The sequence below is a fragment of the Bombina bombina genome, chromosome 2 (assembly GCF_027579735.1).
Source record: "Bombina bombina isolate aBomBom1 chromosome 2, aBomBom1.pri, whole genome shotgun sequence".
NCBI lineage: Eukaryota > Metazoa > Chordata > Amphibia > Anura > Bombinatoridae > Bombina > Bombina bombina.
The window spans coordinates 798,652,263-798,672,882 of record NC_069500.1 but is presented as its reverse complement, the minus strand read 5'-3'; the positions used below and the strand labels follow the sequence as shown (position 1 = coordinate 798,672,882).

The window sequence follows — 20,620 nt, the reverse complement described above, 5'->3', positions numbered from 1 at the left end:
TAAGTCCTCTAATTTGTCGTATATATCTTCAATATCTTGTCTTTGAGCATTTGACTGCTTTACCATGTCATTCAAACCAGACACTAGAGCGTCTCCACTTTCCTCGAGTGAATTTACTCTGGAACCAAGTTCACCCATTTCATGTTTAAGTTCATTCAGGCTGTTTGTTACTGTATTTTGCAGCGTTTCCATTTTCTCAAGGAGCTTCTCAAAATTAGTAGAGATGTCCTGTTTCGACACCAGGTTGTCTAAATCTGCTCTTGTTAGGGGGGCCTGCCCTGTTGATTCCTTCAAATCATCCATTGTAGAACTTTGTTCCCCATCTGAGCTGTGTGAGAGTTGGTCTGGGGATCTCTCCCCTCTATTGGTTTTAAGGAAGATAGGTGCTGTGGTGTGCTTGCTTAATGGCGTTGCTTTTAAATTTCTTCTTGCTGCCATGATGCAGCTTCTCAACTGCAACTATGATCACCCTTTTCAGCGTTCTTTATTTAATAAAATTGCCTCTTGCAGCCCTCTCTATATCCCTTCAGCCTTACCCTTTGAAAGGTAATGATTTGTGAAATGCTGTCACTCCCAATGTATGTTTTTCTTATGCTTTATTTCTTTGCAGGGATAGGGTAAAAACAAGATGGCCGTACCCTTCCTTTACATATAGTTTGTGTAATTAGAGTTCACTGTTTCTCAAAAATGCTACATTCATGTGCTGCTCTTATTTATTATAGTGAAGGGCTGTTTGTGTATACCGCTGCTGCTAATGGGGAGGTACAGTCCCAAGTGTTTATCCTGCTGTTGTTTTTACATTTATCTATGCGCGGACTTTGGCGCTGACTTTATAGCTCTGGCGGCTACTCAAACACTAACCGCCTAATCCTCCTTCCCTCCCGCAGCCTGTATTGCTTACTGTGCCTTATCTGGGGTGTCCTCCATTAATATAGCTTTATGTCTTCTGATCGAGTGAAGCGTGCATCGCCAAGCCACGTGGTCTGCCGGCTTTCCTCGGCGCTCTGTATATTATGCGGCTCCCCTGAGACAGAGCGTTACCGTTTACAGCTGCAACATTATGCTCAGGATCTGTGGTCCATGGTATCCGATCCTCACTTTAGTGCTCTAACTGCTTGCCAGTTGCTTTCCGTACACTCTGCTAGCCGTCTTAAACTTTACACTGCCTGGAGCTCCACAATTATGCGGCCATTCCTTAGCTCCACCAGGCTCCGCCCCTTTAGTTGTATACTTAAAGGGACATTAAACCCCAAGTTTTTCTTTCATGATTCAGATAGAGAATACAGTTTTAAACAACATTCCACTTTACTTCTATTATCTAATTTGCTTCATTCTTTAGATATCCTTTGTTGAAGAAATAGCAATGCACATGGGTGAGCCAATCACATGAGACATCTATGTGCAGCCACCAATCAGCAGCCACTAACTAGATATGCTTTTCACAAGAGAATTAAAGGGACACTGAGCCCAATTTTTTTCTTTTGTGATTCAGATAGAGCATGGCATTTTAAGCAACTTTCTAATTTACTCCTATTATTACATTTTCTTGATTCTCTTAGTATCTTTATTTGAAATTCAAGAATGTAAGTTTAGATGCCGGCCCATTTTTGGTGAACAACCTGGGTTGTTCTTGCTGATTGGTGGATAAATTCATCCACCAATAAAAAAGTGCTGTCCAGAGTCCTAAACCAAAAAAAAAAGCTTAGGTGCCTTCTTCTTCAAATAAAGATAGCAAGAGAATGAAGAAAAAATGCTAATAGGAGTAAATTAGAAAGTTGTTTAAAATTGCATGCTCTATCTGAATCATGAAAGAAAAAAATTGGGTTCAGTGTCCCTTTAAAGTAAATTAGTAATTTAAGTAAATTAGAAAGTTGTTTAAAGTGGATGTAAACTCACTGATAGTAGACAATCCGAACTGCTTTATCTCTAAAAATTAGCATAAGTTTAAGTCAACGTTTTTTTAAACATTATATTATATCGATGTATATACTTATTTAGTTCTAATCGTCTTGCTCTCTCCCTCCGCCCGCCATTTTGGTCCACGTTTAGTACTTTGATTGACACTTTAATAAACTAATATTGTGTCATACCCCGTGGCGTCCAGCCCCTTTTGCAAAACGTCACTATTACTTTATGCGCATGCGTCTTTTTGTATGCGCATGCGTAAACAAACTGCTGTTGTATTTCGATGCGCTGCGCGTACACGCTTTAAGCATGCGCATAAAAAGGCTGCAGCCATAAGCTTACTAGATTCACAATAGTTTATCAACGCATGCGCAAATTCGGGAGTAGATTGTAAATGCATGTGCAAAATCGGCAATAGATTTGAAACACATGAACGAGAGATTGTGATCGCGCTTTGCTAATACATCATAGAGCGGGTGGGACCGCTCTATACGTTATGCAAAGGAAATAAGGGAAGTAATGGATGGGAGGAGCTCTAACTGAAAATGGAGCTAAGTTGAAAACTATAATATAATGTTATATTTTGCATATTTTAAGATAATAATGCGGTTTCAATAATAGAGTTAATAAGAAGCGATATTTATTGTGAATAACTGAAAAATTTACATTCACTTTAAAATTGCATGCTCTTTCTAAATCATGAAAGAAAAGATGTGAGCTTTATGTCCCTTTAACTCCAATTAGTAAGGTTTAGGATTCAAAGATCCCCATTATTTAAAAGTTTATTAAAAGCTGATTAATAGAATGTAATAATTAGCAAATAAAATCTGGTGAAATAATCAGCTGATGGGTGAGAGTAGGTTTAGTGACCATGGTTACTGATCAGCTGATTATTTCACCTGAGCTATAATGAAAACCTGGACTGTTGGGGTTACTTGAGGACAACCGTTGAGAAACACTGCTCTAGTCCATTGTTCTCATTTTTTCTTTTACCGTCTAAAAGATGATTGTTGTCATTCATTTGAAATGTTAGGTGGATATAAAATAAGTCATTTCCCATTGCATGCCTTCACTGTAACATGAACTTACCTTATTGTTATGATTTGTCCTAAATCCAGATCATACTCATTGACTTGTGCAATAAATATAGCGGCAACAGCTTCATAAAGAGCAGTGCCATCCATATTGATGGTAGCACCAACTGGCAAAACAAATCTTGCTACACGTCTGTCTATTTTATTGTTTTCCAAAAGGCATTTCAGAGTTATTGGTAATGTTGCTGAACTAAATTGAGAAAAGAGAAAGGAATTAGAGTCTCACGTTTTTTTCCTAAAACATTCTATCAATCAGTACTACTACAATATTATGGGCCAGATTACGAGTGGAGCGCAAAATTGTGCTTTCGGAATAACAATATTTGAACTCCTCTTGTAATACCAGCACACACAATTGTTAGCCTCGTGTTCGCATTGCATGGAAGCTTTGCGCTCACGAGAGCGCGCTTCCATAGGCTCCACACAGCACAAAACTTAGCACAGCGAAGGGGGTAAGTAAAGCAGCTATGGGCAGCAAATCTAAATATATATGTATCTGATTACATACTTATATATTTATGTGTTAATATGTGTATATACACATATTAACACATAAATATATATTAAATATATATGTATATAGGCATATACATATAAATTTATAGAGAACACACAGTCCCCACTTTCTTTCATGTAATTAGCAAGAGTCCATGAGCTAGTGACGTATGGGATATACATTCCTACCAGGAGGGGCAAAGTTTCCCAAACCTCAAAATGCCTATAAATACACCCCTCACCACACCCACAAATCAGTTTTACAAACTTTGCCTCCTATGGAGGTGGTGAAGTAAGTTTGTGCTAGATTCTATGTTGATATGCGCTCCGCAGCAGGTTGGAGCCCGGTTTTCCTCTCAGCGTGCAGTGAATGTCAGAGGGATGTGAGGAGAGTATTGCCTATTTGAATTCAATGATCTCCTTCTACGGGGTCTATTTCATAGGTTCTCTGTTATCGGTCGTAGAGATTCATCTCTTACCTCCCTTTTCAGATCGACGATATACTCTTATATATACCATTACCTCTACTGATTCTCGTTTCAGTACTGGTTTGGCTTTCTACTACATGTAGATGAGTGTCCTGGGGTAAGTAAGTCTTATTTTCTGTGACACTCTAAGCTATGGTTGGGCACTTTTATATAAAGTTCTAAATATATGTATTCAAACATTTATTTGCCTTGACTCAGGATGTTCAACGTTCCTTATTTCAGACAGTGAGTTTCATATTTGGGATAATGCATATGAATAAATCAATTTTTTCTTACCTTAAAATTTGACTTTTTCCCTGTGGGCTGTTAGGCTCGCGGGGGCTGAAAATGCTTCATTTTATTGCGTCATTCTTGGCGCGGACTTTTTTGGCGCAAAAAACGTTTTTCTGTTTCCGGCATCATGCGTGTCGCCGGAAGTTGCGTTATTTTTGACGTTTTTTTTGCGCCAAAGGTGTCGGCGTTCCGGATGTGGCGTCATTTTTGGCGCTAAAAGCATTTAGGCGCCAAATAATGTGGGCGTCTTTTTTGGCGCTAAAAAAATTGGGCGTCACTATTGTCTCCACATTATTTAAGTCTCATTATTTATTGCTTCTGGTTGCTAGAAGCTTGTTCACTGGCATTTTTTCCCATTCCTGAAACTTTCATTTAAGGAATTTGATCAATTTTGCTTTATATGTTGTTTTTTCTATTACATAATGCAAGATGTCCCAGATTGACACTGAGTCAGAAGATATTACTGGAAAATCGCTGCCTGGTGCTGGATCTACCAAAGTTAAGTGTATCTGCTGTAAACTTGTGGTATCTGTTCCTCCAGCTGTTGTTTGTACTGAATGTCATGACAAACTTGTTAATGCAGATAATATTTCCTTTAGTAATGTTACATTACCTGTTGCTGTTCCGTCAACATCTAATACTCAGAGTGTTCCTGATAACATAAGAGATTTTGTTTCTAAATCCATTAAGAAGGGTATGTCTGTTATTCCTCCTTCTAGTAAACGTAAAAAGTCTTTTAAAACTTCTCATTTTCCAGATGAATTTTTAAATGAACATCATCATTCTGATTCTGATAATGGTTCCTCTGGTTCAGAGGATTCTGTCTCAGAGGTTGATGCTGATAAATCTTCATATTTATTTAAAATGGAATTTATTCGTTCTTTACTTAAAGAAGTCTTAATTGCATTAGAAATAGAGGATTCTGGTCCTCTTGATACTAAATCTAAACGTTTAAATAAGGTTTTTAAATCTCCTGTAGTTATTCCAGAAGTTTTTCCTGTCCCTGATGCTATTTCTGAAGTAATCTCCAGGGAATGGAATAATTTGGGTAATTAATTTACTCCTTCTAAACGTTTTAAGCAATTATATCCTGTGCCATCTGACAGATTAGAGTTTTGGGACAAAATCCCTAAGGTTGATGGGGCTGTCTCTACTCTTGCTAAGCGTACTACTATTCCTACGGCAGATAGTACTTCCTTTAAGGATCCTTTAGATAGGAAAATTGAATCCTTTCTAAGAAAAGCTTACTTATGTTCAGGTAATCTTCTTAGACCTGCTATATCTTTAGCGGATGTTGCTGCAGCTTCAACTTTTTGGTTAGAAGCTTTAGCGCAACAAGTAACAGATCATAATTCTCATAGCATTATTAATCTTCTTCAACATGCTAATAATTTTATTTGTGATGCCATCTTTGATATCATTAGAGTTGATGTCAGGTATATGTCTCTAGCTATTTTAGCTAGAAGAGCTTTATGGCTTAAAACTTGGAATGCTGATATGTCTTCTAAGTCTACTTTGCTTTCCCTTTCTTTCCAGGGTAATAAATTATTTGGTTCTCAGTTGGATTCTATTATCTCAACTGTTACTGGAGGGAAAGGAACTTTTTTACCACAGGATAAAAAATCTAAAGGTAAATTTAGGTCTAATAATCGTTTTCGTTCCTTTCGTCACAATAAGGAACAAAAGCCTTACCCTTCATCCGCAGGAGCGGTATCAGTTTGGAAACCATCTCCAGTCTGGAATAAATCCAAGCCTTTTAGAAAACCAAAGCCAGCTCCCAAGTCCACATGAAGGTGCGGCCCTCATTCCAGCCCAGCTGGTAGGGGGCAGATTACGTTTTTTCAAAGAAATTTGGATCAATTCAATTCACAATCTTTGGATTCAGAACATTGTTTCAGAAGGGTACAGAATTGGCTTCAAGATAAGGCCTCCTGCAAAGAGACTTTTTCTTTCCAGTGTCCCAGTAAACCCAGCGAAGGCTCGAGCATTTCTGAAATGTGTTTCAGATCTTGAGTTGGCTGGAGTAATTATGCCAGTTCCAGTTCTGGAACAGGGGCTGGGGTTTTATTCAAATCTCTTCATTGTACCAAAGAAGGAGAATTCCTTCAGACCAGTTCTGGATCTAAAAATATTGAATCGTTATGTAAGGATACCAACATTCAAAATGGTAACTGTAAGGACTATCCTGCCTTTTGTTCAGCAAGGGCATTATATGTCCACAATAGATTTACAGGATGCATATCTACATATTCCGATTCATCCAGATCACTATCAGTTTCTGAGATTCTCTTTCCCAAAAAAGCATTACCAGTTTGTGGCTCTGCCGTTTGGCCTAGCAACAGCTCCAAGAATTTTTACAAAGGTTCTCGGTGCCCTTCTGTCTGTAATCAGAGAACAGGGTATTGTGGTATTTCCTTATTTGGACGATATCTTGGTACTTGCTCAGTCTTCACATTTAGCAGAATCTCATACGAATCGACTTGTGTTGTTTCTTCAAGATCATGGTTGGAGGATCAATTTACCGAAAAATTCATTGATTCCTCAGACAAGGGTAACCTTTTTAGGTTTCCAGATAGATTCAGTGTCCATGACTCTGTCTCTGACAGACAAGAGACGTCTAAAATTGATCTCAGCTTGTCAAAACCTTCAGTCACAATCATTCCCTTCGGTAGCCTTATGCATGGAAATTCTAGGTCTTATGACTGCTGCATCGGACGCGATCCCCTTTGCTCGTTTTCACATGCGACCTCTTCAGCTCTGTATGCTGAACCAGTGGTGCAGGGATTACACAAAGATATCTCAATTAATATCTTACGTGCTGGACAGATCACCATCGTTTAGTTCAGGGGGCTTCTTTTGTTCTTCCGACCTGGACTGTAATTTCAACAGATGCAAGTCTGACAGGTTGGGGAGCTGTTTGGGGGTCTCTGACAGCACAAGGGGTTTGGGAATCTCAGGAGGTGAGATTAAGATCAATATTTTGGAACTCCGTGCAATTTTCAGAGCTCTTCAGTCATGGCCTCTTCTAAAGAGAGAATCGTTCATTTGTTTTCAGACAGACAATGTCACAACTGTGGCATACATCAATCATCAAGGAGGGACTCACAGTCCTCTGGCTATGAAAGAAGTATCTCGAATACTGGTATGGGCGGAATCCAGCTCCTGTCTAATTTCTGCGGTTCATATCCCAGGTATAGACAATTGAGAAGCGGATTATCTCAGTCGCCAAACGTTACATCCGGGCGAATGGTCTCTTCACCCAGAGGTATTTCTTCAGATTGTTCAAATGTGGGGACTTCCAGAAATAGATCTGATGGCTTCTCATCTAAACAAGAAACTTCCCAGGTATCTGTCCAGATCCAGGGATCCTCAGGCGGAAGCAGTGGATGCATTGTCACTTCCTTGGAAGTATCATCCTGCCTATATCTTTCCGCCTCTAGTTCTTCTTCCAAGAGTAATCTCCAAGATTCTGAAGGAATGCTCGTTTGTTCTGCTGGTGGCTCCAGCATGGCCTCACAGGTTTTGGTATGCGGATCTTGTCCGGATGGCCTCTTGCCAACCATGGACTCTTCCGTTAAGACCAGACCTTCTGTCACAAGGTCCTTTTTTCCATCAGGATCTCAAATCCTTAAATTTAAAGGTATGGAGATTGAACGCTTGATTCTTAGTCAAAGAGGTTTCTCTGACTCTGTGATTAGTACTATGTTACAGGCTCGTAAATCTGTATCTAGGAAAATATATTATCGAGTTTGGAAGACTTACATTTCTTGGTGTCTTTCTCATCATTTTTCCTGGCATTCTTTTAGAATTCTGAGAATTCTACAGTTTCTTCAGGATGGTTTGGATAAAGGTTTGTCTGCAAGTTCCTTGAAAGGACAAATCTCTGCTCTTTCTGTTCTTTTTCACAGAAAGATTGCTAATCTTCCTGATATTCATTGTTTTGTACAAGCTTTGGTTCGTATAAAGCCTGTCATTAAGTCAATTTCTCCTCCTTGGAGTTTGAATTTGGTTCTGGGGGCTCTTCAAGCTCCTCCGTTTGAACCTATGCATTCATTGGACATTAAATTACTTTCTTGGAAAGTTTTGTTTCTTTTGGCCATCTCTTCTGCTAGAAGAGTTTCTGAATTATCTGCTCTTTCTTGTGAGTCTCCTTTTCTGATTTTTCATCAGGATAAGGCGGTGTTGCGAACTTCTTTTCAATTTTTTACCTAAGGTTGTGAATTCTAACAACATTAGTAGAGAAATTGTGGTTCCTTCATTGTGTCCTAATCCTAAGAATTCTAAGGAGAGATCATTGCATTCTTTGGATGTAGTTAGAGCTTTGAAATATTATGTTGAAGCTATTAAGAATTTCCGAAAGACTTCTAGTCTATTTGTTATCTTTTCCGGTTTTAGGAAAGGTCAGAAGGCCTCTGCCATTTCTTTGGCATCTTGGTTGAAATCTTTAATTCATCATGCTTATGTCGAGTCGGGTAAAACTCTGCCTCAAAGGATTACAGCTCATTCTACTAGGTCAGTTTCTACTTCCTGGGCGTTTAGGATTGAAGCTTCGGTTGATCAGATTTGCAAAGCAGCAACTTGGTCTTCTTTGCATACTTTTACTAAATTCTACCATTTTGATGTGTTTTCTTCTTCTGAAGCAGTTTTTGGTAGAAAAGTACTTCAGGCAGCTGTTTCAGTTTGATTCTTCTGCTTATAATTTCAGTTTTTTTCATTATAAGATTTAAACTTTATTTTGGGTGTGGATTTTTTTCAGCGGAATTGGCTGTCTTTATTTTATCCCTCCCTCTCTAGTGACTCTTGCGTGGAAGATCCACATCTTGGGTAGTCATTATCCCATACGTCACTAGCTCATGGACTCTTGCTAATTACATGAAAGAAAACATAATTTATGTAAGAACTTACCTGATAAATTCATTTCTTTCATATTAGCAAGAGTCCATGAGGCCCACCCTTTTTGTGGTGGTTATGATTTTTTTGTATAAAGCACAATTATTCCAATTCCTTATTTTTTATGCTTTCGCACTTTTTTCTTATCACCCCACTTCTTGACTATGCGTTAAACTGATTTGTGGGTGTGGTGAGGGGTGTATTTATAGGCATTTTGAGGTTTGGGAAACTTTGCCCCTCCTGGTAGGAATGTATATCCCATACGTCACTAGCTCATGGACTCTTGCTAATATGAAAGAAATGAATTTATCAGGTAAGTTCTTACATAAATTATGTTTTTCAGTGCCGTTTTTTTTCTAACAACCCACACCTGCCAACTTTACCCACTCATAACAGCTTTTTGCAATTATTTTAATAAAAAATAAAAATGCTACAATTGTTAATTTAATAAAAACTACACTACAGTGAATTTTGGGGGCAATTGGGGCACATTTTGATAATTAACTAAAGAAATGATCTCTGGTTAATTTTTGGAGCGCTTATTGCTACCGCAAGCTTGGGGTAGCAATAACCAGCCACTTGTAATGGCTGGTTATTTATCGCATCCCTCCAAACGGGCGAGCGATAAATTAGAGCTTCACTTGTAATCTTGCCATATATATATATATTATACACACACACACACATACAGTGGGGCAAAAAAGTATTTAGTCAGCCACCAATTGTGCAAGTTCTCCCACTTAAGAAGATGAGAGAGGCCTTTAATTTTCATCATAGGTATACCTCAACTATGAGAGACAAAATGTGGAAACAAATCCAGACAATCACATTGTCTGATTTGGAAATAATTTATTTGCAAATTATGGTGGAAAATAAGTATTTGGTCAATATCAAAAGTTCATCTCAATACTTTGTTATATATCCTTTCTTTCATGTAATTAACAAGAGTCCATGAGCTAGTGACGTATGGGATATACATTCCTACCAGGAGGGGCAAAGTTTCCCAAACCTTTAAATGCCTATAAATACACCCCTCACCACACCCACAAATCAGTTTTACAAACTTTGCCTCCAAGGGAGGTGGTGAAGTAAGTTTGTGCTAGATTCTACGTTGATATGCGCTCCGCAGCAAGTTGGAGCCCGGTTTTCCTCTCAGCGTGCAGTGAATGTCAGAGGGATGTGAAGAGAGTATTGCCTATTGAATGCAGTGATCTCCTTCTACGGGGTCTATTTCATAAGGTTCTCTGTTATCGGTCGTAGAGATTCATCTCTTACCTCCCTTTTCAGATCGACGATATACTCTTATATTTACCATTACCTCTACTGATTCTCGTTTCAGTACTGGTTTGGCTTTCTACAAACATGTAGATGAGTGTCCTGGGGTAAGTAAGTCTTATTTTCTGTGACACTCTAAGCTATGGTTGGGCACTTTATTTATAAAGTTCTAAATATATGTATTCAAACATTTATTTGCCTTGACTCAGAATGTTCAACTTTCCTTATTTTCAGACAGTCAGTTTCATATTTGGGATTATGCATTGAATTATCATATTTTTCTTACCTCAAAAATTTGACTTTTTTCCCTGTGGGCTGTTAGGCTCGCGGGGGCTGAAAATGCTTCATTTTATTGCGTTATTCTTGGCGCGGACTTTTTTGGCGCAAAAATTCTTTTCCGTTTCCGGCGTCATACGTGTCGCCGGAAGTTACGTCATTTTTTGACGTTATTTTGCGCCAAAAATGTCGGCGTTCCGGATGTGGCGTCATTTTTGGCGCCAAAAGCATTTAGGCGCCAAATAATGTGGGCGTCTTATTTGGCGCTAAAAAATATGGGCGTCGCTTTTGTCTCCACATTATTTCAGTCTCATTTTTCATTTGCTTCTGGTTGCTAGAAGCTTGATATTTGGCATTCTTTCCCATTCCTGAAACTGTCTTATAAGGAATTTGATCTATTTTGCTTTATATGTTGTTTTTTCTCTTACATATTGCAAGATGTCTCACGTTGCATCTGAGCCAGAAGATACTACAGGAAAATCACTGCCTGCTGGATCTACCAAAGCTAAGTGTATCTGCTGTAAATTTTTGGTAGCTATTCCTCCAGCTGTTGTTTGTAATAATTGTCATGACAAACTTGTTAAAGCAGATAATATTTCCTTTAGTAATGTACCATTGCCTGTTGCAGTTCCCTCAACATCTAAGGTGCAGAATGTTCCTGATAACATAAGAGATTTTGTTTCTGAATCCATAAAGAAGGCTTTGTCTGTTATTTCTCCTTCTAGTAAACGTAAAAAGTCTTTTAAATCTTCTCTCTCTACAGATGAATTTTTAAATGAACACCATCATTCTGATTCTTTGGACTCTTCTGGTTCAGAGGATTCTATCTCAGAGATTGATGCTGATAAATCTTCATATTTATTTAAGATGGAATTTATTCGCTCTTTACTTAAAGAAGTACTAATTGCTTTAGAAATAGAGGATTCTAGTCCTCTTGATACTAATTCTATACGTTTGGATAAGGTTTTTAAAGCTCCTGCGGTTATTCCAGAAGTTTTTCCTGTTCCTAATGCTATTTCTGCAGTGATTTCCAAAGAATGGGATAAATTGGGTAATTCATTTACTCCTTCTAAACGTTTTAAGCAATTATATCCTGTTCCGCCTGACAGGTTAGAATTTTGGGACAAAATCCCTAAAGTTGATGGGGCTATTTCTACCCTTGCTAAACGTACTACCATTCCTACGTCAGATGGTACCTCGTTTAAGGATCCTTTAGATAGAAAAATTGAATCCTTTCTAAGAAAAGCTTATCTGTGTTCAGGTAATCTTCTTAGACCTGCTATATCATTGGCTGATGTTGCTGCAGCTTCAACTTTTTGGTTGGAAACCCTAGCGCAACAAGTAGCAAATCGTGATTCTCATGATATTATTATTCTTCTTCAGCATGCTAATAATTTTATCTGTGATGCCATTTTTGATATTATTAGAGTTGATGTTAGGTTTATGTCTCTAGCTATCTTAGCCAGAAGAGCTTTATGGCTTAAGACTTGGAATGCTGATATGGCTTCTAAATCAATTCTACTTTCCATTTATTTCCAGGGAAACAAATTATTTGGTTCTCAGTTGGATTCTATTATTTCAACTGTTACTGGTGGGAAAGGAACTTTTTTACCACAGGATAAAAAATCTAAAGGTAAAAACAGGGCTAACAATCGTTTTCGTTCTTTTCGTTTCAACAAAGAACAAAAGCCTGATCCTTCGTCCTCAGGAGCAGTTTCAGTTTGGAAACCATCTCCAGTCTGGAATAAATCCAAGCCTGCTAGAAAGGCAAAGCCTGCTTCTAAGATTCACATGAAGGTACGGCCCTCATTCCAGTTCAGCTGGTAGGGGGCAGGTTACGTTTTTTCAAAGAAATTTGGATCAATTCTGTTCACAATCTTTGGATTCAGAGCATTATTTCAGAAGGGTACAGAATTGGTTTCAAGATGAGACCTCCTGCAAAGAGATTTTTTCTTTCCCGTGTCCCAGTAAATCCAGTGAAAGCTCAAGCATTTCTGAATTGTGTTTCAGATCTAGAGTTGGCTGGAGTAATTATGCCAGTTCCAGTTCCGGAACAGGGGATGGGGTTTTATTCAAATCTCTTCATTGTACCAAAGAAGGAGAATTCCTTCAGACCAGTTCTGGATCTAAAATTATTGAATCGTTATGTAAGGATACCAACGTTCAAGATGGTAACTGTAAGGACTATATTGCCTTTTGTTCAGCAAGGGAATTATATGTCCACAATAGATTTACAGGATGCATATCTGCATATTCCGATTCATCCAGATCATTTTCAGTTCCTGAGATTCTCTTTTCTAGACAAGCATTACCAATTTGTGGCTCTACCGTTTGGCCTTGCTACAGCTCCAAGAATTTTCACAAAGATTCTCGGTGCCCTTCTGTCTGTAATCAGAGAACAGGGTATTGTGGTATTTCCTTATTTGGACGATATCTTGGTACTTGTTCAGTCTTTTCATTTAGCAGAGTCTCATACGAATCGACTTGTGTTGTTTCTTCAAGATCATGGTTGGAGGATCAATTTACCAAAAAGTTCTTTGATTCCTCAAACAAGGGTAACCTTTCTGGGTTTCCAGATAGATTCAGTGTCGATGACTCTGTCTTTAACAGACAAGAGACGTCTAAAATTGATTACAGCTTGTCGAAACCTTCAGTCTCAATCATTCCCTTCGGTAGCCTTATGCATGGAAATTCTAGGTCTTATGACTGCTGCATCGGACGCGATCCCCTTTGCTCGTTTTCACATGCGACCTCTTCAGCTCTGTATGCTGAACCAATGGTGCAGGGATTACACGAAGATATATCAATTAATATCTTTAAAACCGATTGTTCGACACTCTCTAACGTGGTGGACAGATCACCATCGTTTAATTCAGGGGGCTTCTTTTGTTCTTCCGACCTGGACTGTAATTTCAACAGATGCAAGTCTCACAGGTTGGGGAGCTGTGTGGGGATCTCTGACGGCACAGGGAGTTTGGGAATCTCAGGAGGTGAGATTACCGATCAATATTTTGGAACTCCGTGCAATTTTCAGAGCTCTTCAGTTTTGGCCTCTTCTGAAGAGAGAATCGTTCATTTGTTTTCAGACAGACAATGTCACAACTGTGGCATACATCAATCATCAAGGAGGGACTCACAGTCCTCTGGCTATGAAAGAAGTATCTCAAATTTTGGTTTGGGCGGAATCCAGCTCCTGTCTAATCTCTGCGGTTCATATCCCAGGTGTAGACAATTGGGAAGCGGATTATCTCAGTCGCCAAACGTTGCATCCGGGCGAATGGTCTCTTCACCCAGAGGTATTTCTTCAGATTGTTCAAATGTGGGGGCTTCCAGAGATAGATCTGATGGCCTCTCATCTAAACAAGAAACTTCCCAGGTATCTGTCCAGATCCCGGGATCCTCAGGCGGAGGCAGTGGATGCATTATCACTTCCTTGGAAGTATCATCCTGCCTATATCTTTCCGCCTCTAGTTCTTCTTCCAAGAGTAATCTCCAAGATTCTGAGGGAATGCTCGTTTGTTCTGCTAATAGCTCCGGCATGGCCTCACAGGTTTTGGTATGCGGATCTTGTCCGGATGGCATCTTGCCAACCATGGACTCTTCCGTTAAGACCAGACCTTCTGTCGCAAGGTCCTTTTTTCCATCCGGATCTGAAATCCTTAAATTTAAAGGTATGGAGATTGAACGCTTGATTCTTAGTCAAAGAGGTTTCTCTGACTCTGTGATTGATACTATGTTACAGGCTCGTAAATCTGTATCTAGAGAGATATATTATAGAGTCTGGAAGACTTATATTTCTTGGTGTCTTACTCATCATTTTTCTTGGTATTCTTTTAGAATTCCGAGAATATTACAATTTCTTCAGGATGGTTTAGATAAGGGTTTGTCCGCAAGTTCCTTGAAAGGACAAATCTCTGCTCTTTCTGTTCTTTTTCACAGAAAGATTGCTATTCTTCCTGATATTCATTGTTTTGTACAAGTTTTGGTTCGTATAAAACCTGTCATTAAGTCAATTTCTCCTCCATGGAGTTTGAATTTGGTTCTGGGAGCTCTTCAAGCTCCTCCGTTTGAACCTATGCATTCATTGGACATTAAATTGCTTTCTTGGAAAGTTTTGTTCCTTTTGGCCATCTCTTCTGCCAGAAGAGTTTCTGAATTATCTGCTCTTTCTTGTGAGTCTCCTTTTCTGATTTTTCATCAGGATAAGGCGGTGTTGCGAACTTCTTTTGAATTTTTACCTAAGGTTGTGAATTCCAACAACATTAGTAGAGAAATCGTGGTTCCTTCATTATGTCCTAATCCTAAGAATTCTAAGGAGAAATCGTTACATTCTTTGGATGTTGTTAGAGCTTTGAAATATTATGTTGAAGCTACTAAATCTTTCCGAAAGACTTCTAGTCTATTTGTCATCTTTTCTGGTTCTAGAAAAGGCCAGAAAGCTTCTGCCATTTCTTTGGCATCCTGGTTGAAATCTTTAATTCATCTTGCCTATGTTAAATCGGGTAAGACTCCGCCTCAGAGGATTACAGCTCATTCTACTAGGTCAGTTTCTACTTCCTGGGCGTTTAGGAATGAAGCTTCAGTTGATCAGATTTGCAAAGCAGCGACTTGGTCCTCTTTGCATACTTTTACTAAATTCTACCATTTTGATGTATTCTCTTCTTCTGAAGCAGTTTTTGGTAGAAAGGTACTTCAGGCAGTGGTTTCGGTTTGAATCTTCTGCTTATGTTTTTCATTAAACTTTATTTTGGGTGTGGATTATTTTCAGCAGGAATTGGCTGTCTTTATTTTATCCCTCCCTCTCTAGTGACTCTTGTGTGGAAAGATCCACATCTTGGGTATTCATTATCCCATACGTCACTAGCTCATGGACTCTTGTTAATTACATGAAAGAAAACATAATTTATGTAAGAACTTACCTGATAAATTCATTTCTTTCATATTAACAAGAGTCCATGAGGCCCACCCTTTTTTGTGGTGGTTATGATTTTTTTGTATAAAGCACAATTATTCCAATTCCTTATTTTATATGCTTCGCACTTTTTTCTTATCACCCCACTTCTTGGCTATTCGTTAAACTGATTTGTGGGTGTGGTGAGGGGTGTATTTATAGGCATTTAAAGGTTTGGGAAACTTTGCCCCTCCTGGTAGGAATGTATATCCCATACGTCACTAGCTCATGGACTCTTGTTAATATGAAAGAAATGAATTTATCAGGTAAGTTCTTACATAAATTATGTTTTGTTGGCAATGACAGAGGTCAAACGTTTTCTGTAAGTCTTCACAAGGTTGTCACACACTGTTGCTGGTATGTTGGCCCATTCCTGCATGCAGATCTCCTCTAGAGCAGTGATGTTTTGGGGCTGTCGCTGGGCAACATGGACTTTCAACTCCCTCCAAAGGTTTTCTATGGGGTTGAGATCTGGAGACTGGCTAGGCCACTCCAAGACCTTGAAATGCTACTTACGAAGCCACTCCTTCATAAGTGTGTTTAGGATCATTGTCATTCTGAAAGACCTAGCCATATTTCATCTTCAATGCCCTTGCTGATAGAAGGAGGTTTGCACTCAAAATCTCACGATACATGGCCCCATTCATTCTTTCATGTACACGGATCAGTCGTCCTGTTCCCTTTGCAGAGAAACAGCTCCAAAGCATGATGTTGCCACCCCCATGCTTCACAGTAAGTATGGTGTTCTTTGGTTGCAACTCAGCATTCTCTCTCCTCCAAACACGACAAGTTGTGTTTCTACCAAACAGTTCTACTTTGGTTTCATCTGACCATATGACATTCTCCCAATCCACTTCTGGATCATCCAAATGCTCTCTAGCATACTTCAGATGGGCCCGGACATGTACTGGCTTAAGGAGGGGGACATGTCTGGCACTGCAGGATCTGAGTCCCTGGCGGCGTAGTGTGTTACTGATGGTAGCCTTTGTTACGTTGGTCCCAGCTCTCTGCAGGTCATTCACTAGGTCCCCCCGTGTGGTTCTGGGATGTTTGCTCACCGTTCTTGTGATCATTTTGACCCCACAGGGTGAGATCTTGCGTGGAGCCCCAGATCGAGGGAGATTATCAGTGGTCTTGTATGTCTTCCCTTTTCTAATTATTGCTCCCACAGTTGATTTCTTCACACCAAGCTGCTTGACTATTGCAGATTCAGTCTTCCCAGCCTGGTGCAGGTCTACAATTTTGTTTCTGGTGTCCTTCGACAGCTCTTTGGTCTTCACCATAGTGGAGTTTGGAGTGTGACTGAGGTTGTGGACAGGTGTCTTTTATACTGGTAACAAGTTCAAACATGTGCCATTAATACAGGTAATGTGTAGAGGACAGAGGAGCCTCTTAAAGAAGAAGATACAGGTCTGTGAGAGCCAGAAATCTTGATTGTTTGTAGGTGACCAAATACTTATTTCTTTCATGTAATTGGCAAGAGTCCATGAGCTAGTGACATATGGGATATACATACATTCCTAACAGGAGGGGCAAAGGTTCCCAAACCTCAAAATGCCTACAAATACACCCCACACCACACCCACAATTCAGTTTTACAAACTTTGCCTCCTATGGAGGTGGTGAAGTAAGTTTGTGCTAGATTTCTACGTTGATATGCGCTTCTCAGCATGCTGAAGTCCGGTTCCTATCAGAGTGCAGTGAATGACAGAGCGATGTGAAGGGAGTATTACCTATTGAATGCAATGGTCATCCTAACGGGGATCCATTTCATAGGTTCTCTGTTATCGGTCGTAGAGATTCATCTCTTACCTTCCTTTTCAGATCAACGATATACTCTTATATACTCGTTTCAGTACTGGTTTGGCTGTCTACTTTATGTAGATGAGTGTCTTGGTATGTTTTCTTTTACTTATGACACTCTCAGCTATGGTTTGGCACTTTATATGTAAAGTTCTAAATATATGTTTTATACTTATATTTGCCATAATCAGTAAATTTCCTTCTTATAGACTGTCAGTTTCATTTTGGGAAATGCATATGAAAAAATTATTTCTTACCTGAAAATTTTTCAAATTGACTTTCTTTTCTAAATTGCGGGCTGTTATGCTCGCAGGAGCGCAAAATGCTATAATTTATTGCGTCATTTTTGGCGCAAGACTTTTTTGGCGTGAGAATTATGTTTGTTGACGTAATTACGTAATTTCCGGCATCTTAGTTGGTGCCAAGAGTTTTTCACGTAGTTGCGTCATCTATGACGCTCGTGTTTGTTGCAGACGTTTTTGGCGCCAAAAAATATTTTGTCAGTTGGGCGTCATACTTGGTGCCAGATTTTTTACATTACTTAAGTCATTATTTCTTTTTGCTTCTGGTTTCCAGAGGCTTGTTCTGTTTCCCATTCCTGAAACTGTCATATAAGGAAATTGATAATTTTGCTTTATATGTTGTTTTTTCTATTACATATTGCAAGATGTCTCAAGCTGATCCTGTTTCAGAATCTACTACTGGAATCCTGATGTCAGTTCTACCAAAGCTAAGTGCATTTGTTGTAAACTTGTGGTAACTGTTCCTCCGGCTGTAGTTTGTGTTAGTTGTCATGATAAACTTTCAAAAGCAGATAATATTTCCATTAGTAGTAATCCATTACCTGTTGTTGTTCCTTCAACATCTAATGTTCAGGATATTCCTGTTAATGTGAGAGAATTTGCTTCTAATTCTATTCAGAAGGCCCTGTCTGTTATACCACCTTCTAATAAACGTAAAAGGTCTTTTAAAACTTCTCATAAATTCGATGAATTTTTAAATGACCGACAGCATTCTGATTTATCTATCTCTGATGAGGATCTCTCTGGTTCAGAAGATTCTGCCTCAGATATTGACACTGACAAAACTTCATATTTATTCAAAATGGAGTATATTCGTTCTTTATTAAAAGAGGTGTTGATTGCATTAGATATGGAGGAGACTAGTCCTCTTGCTATTAAAACCAGTAAACATTTAAATTCGGTTTTTAAACCTCATGTAGTTATTCCAGAGGTTTTTCCAGTTCCTGATGCTATTTCAGATGTAATTTCTAGGGAATGGAATAGTCTGGGTACTTCATTTACTCCTTCTTCAAGGTTTAAGAAACTGTACCCTTTGCCGACTGATAGATTGGAGTTTTTGGAAAAGATCCCCAAAGTTGATGGGGCTATCTCTACTCTTGCAAAGCGTACTACTATTCCTACGGCAGATAGTACTTCTTTTAAAGATCCTTTAGATAGGAAGCTTGAATCTTATCTAAGGAAGGCTTATTTATGTTCAGGTCATCTTCTTAGGCCTGCTATTTCTTTAACTGATGTTGCTGCGGCTTCAACTTTTTGGTTGGAAACTTTAGCGCAACAAGTACCAGATCCTAATGTGTATAGCATTGTTAAGCTAATTCAACATGCTAATAATTTCATTTGTGATGCCATTTTTGATATCATTAGAATTGATGTCAGGTATATGCCTTTAGCTATTTTAGCTAGAAGAGCTTTATATCTTAAATCTTGGAATGCGGATATGACTTCAAAGTCAACGTTGCTATCTCTTTCTTTCCAAGGTAATAAATTATTTGGTTCTCAGTTGGATTCTATTATCTCAACTGTCACTGGGGGGAAGGGAGCTTTCTTGCCTCAGGATAAAAAATCTAAGGGTAAATTTAGGGCTGCTAATCGTTTTCGTTCTATTCGTCAGAATAAGGAACAGAAACCTGACCCTTCCCCTAAAGGAATGGTTTCCAATTGGAAGCCTTATCCAGTCTGGAATAAATCCAAGCCTTTTAGAAAATCAAAATCAGCCCCCAAGTTCGCATGAAGGTGTGGCTCTCATTCCAGCGCAGCTGGTAGGGGGCAGACTAAGATTTTTCAAAAATGTGTGGATCAATTCAATCCAAAATCATTGGGTCCAGAACATTGTTTCTCAAGGGTTCAGAAGTTTCAAGGTAAGACCCCTTGTGAGAAGTTTCTTTCTCTCATGCATTCCAGTGAACCCAGTAAAGGTGCAGGCTTTCCTGAAGTGTGTTTCAGACCTGGAGTTATCCGGGGTAATTGTGCCAGTTCCCTTTCCGGAACGGGGTCTGGGGTTTTATTCAAATCTGTTCATTGCTCCAAAAGAAAGAGAATTCTTTCAGACCAGTTCTGGATCTAAAAATTTTGAATCGTTATGTAAGAATACCAACATTCAAAATGGTGACTATAAGGACTATTCTGCCTTTTGTTCAGCAAGGGCATTATATGTCCACAATAGACTTACAGGATGCATATCTTCATATTCCGATTCATCCAGATCACTATCAGTTCCTGAGATTCTCTTTTCTAGACAAGCATTACCAATTTGTTGCTCTTCCTTTTGGCCTAGCAACAGCTCCAAGGATTTTTTCAAAGGTTCTTGGTGCCCTACTCTCTGTAATCAGAGAGCGGGGTATTGTGGTGTTTCCTTATTTGGACGATATCTTGGTACTTGCTCAGTCTTTACATTCTGCAGAATCTCACACGAATCAACTAGTGTTGTTTCTTCAAAGACATGGTTGGAGCATCAATTTACCAAAAAGTTCCTTGATTCCTCAGACAAGGGTAACCTTTTTAGGATTCTAAATAGATTCAGTATCCATCACTTTGTCTCTAACAGACAAAAGACGTCTGAAATTGGTTTCAGCTTGTCAGAACCTTCAGTCTCAGTCATTCCCTTCAGTAGCTATGTGCATGGAGGTTTTAGGTCTCATAACTGCAGCATCGGACGTGATCCCCTTTGCTCATTTTCGCATGAGACCTCTTCAGCTTTGTATGCTGAGCCAATGGTGCAGGGATTATACAAAGATATCACAATTAATATCCTTAAATCCCAATGTTCGACTATCTCTGACTTGGTGGTTAGATCACCATTGTTTAGTTCAGGTGGCCTCTTTTGTTCGTCCAACCTGGACTGTGATTACAACAGATGTGAGTCTTTCA

The 20,620-nt window shown here is 39.0% G+C and overlaps 1 protein-coding gene across 1 annotated transcript in view; it reads right to left on the bottom strand.

The window, feature by feature from the left end:
- Positions 1–20,620, bottom strand: part of LOC128647289 (uncharacterized) — a 340,270-nt gene that overhangs the window by 108,989 nt on the left and 210,661 nt on the right. Inside the window, exon 9 of the mRNA XM_053700082.1 lies at positions 2,995–3,189. Within this exon, the coding sequence (XP_053556057.1) occupies positions 2,995–3,189 (195 nt within the window). The remainder of the gene's footprint in view (positions 1–2,994; positions 3,190–20,620) is intronic.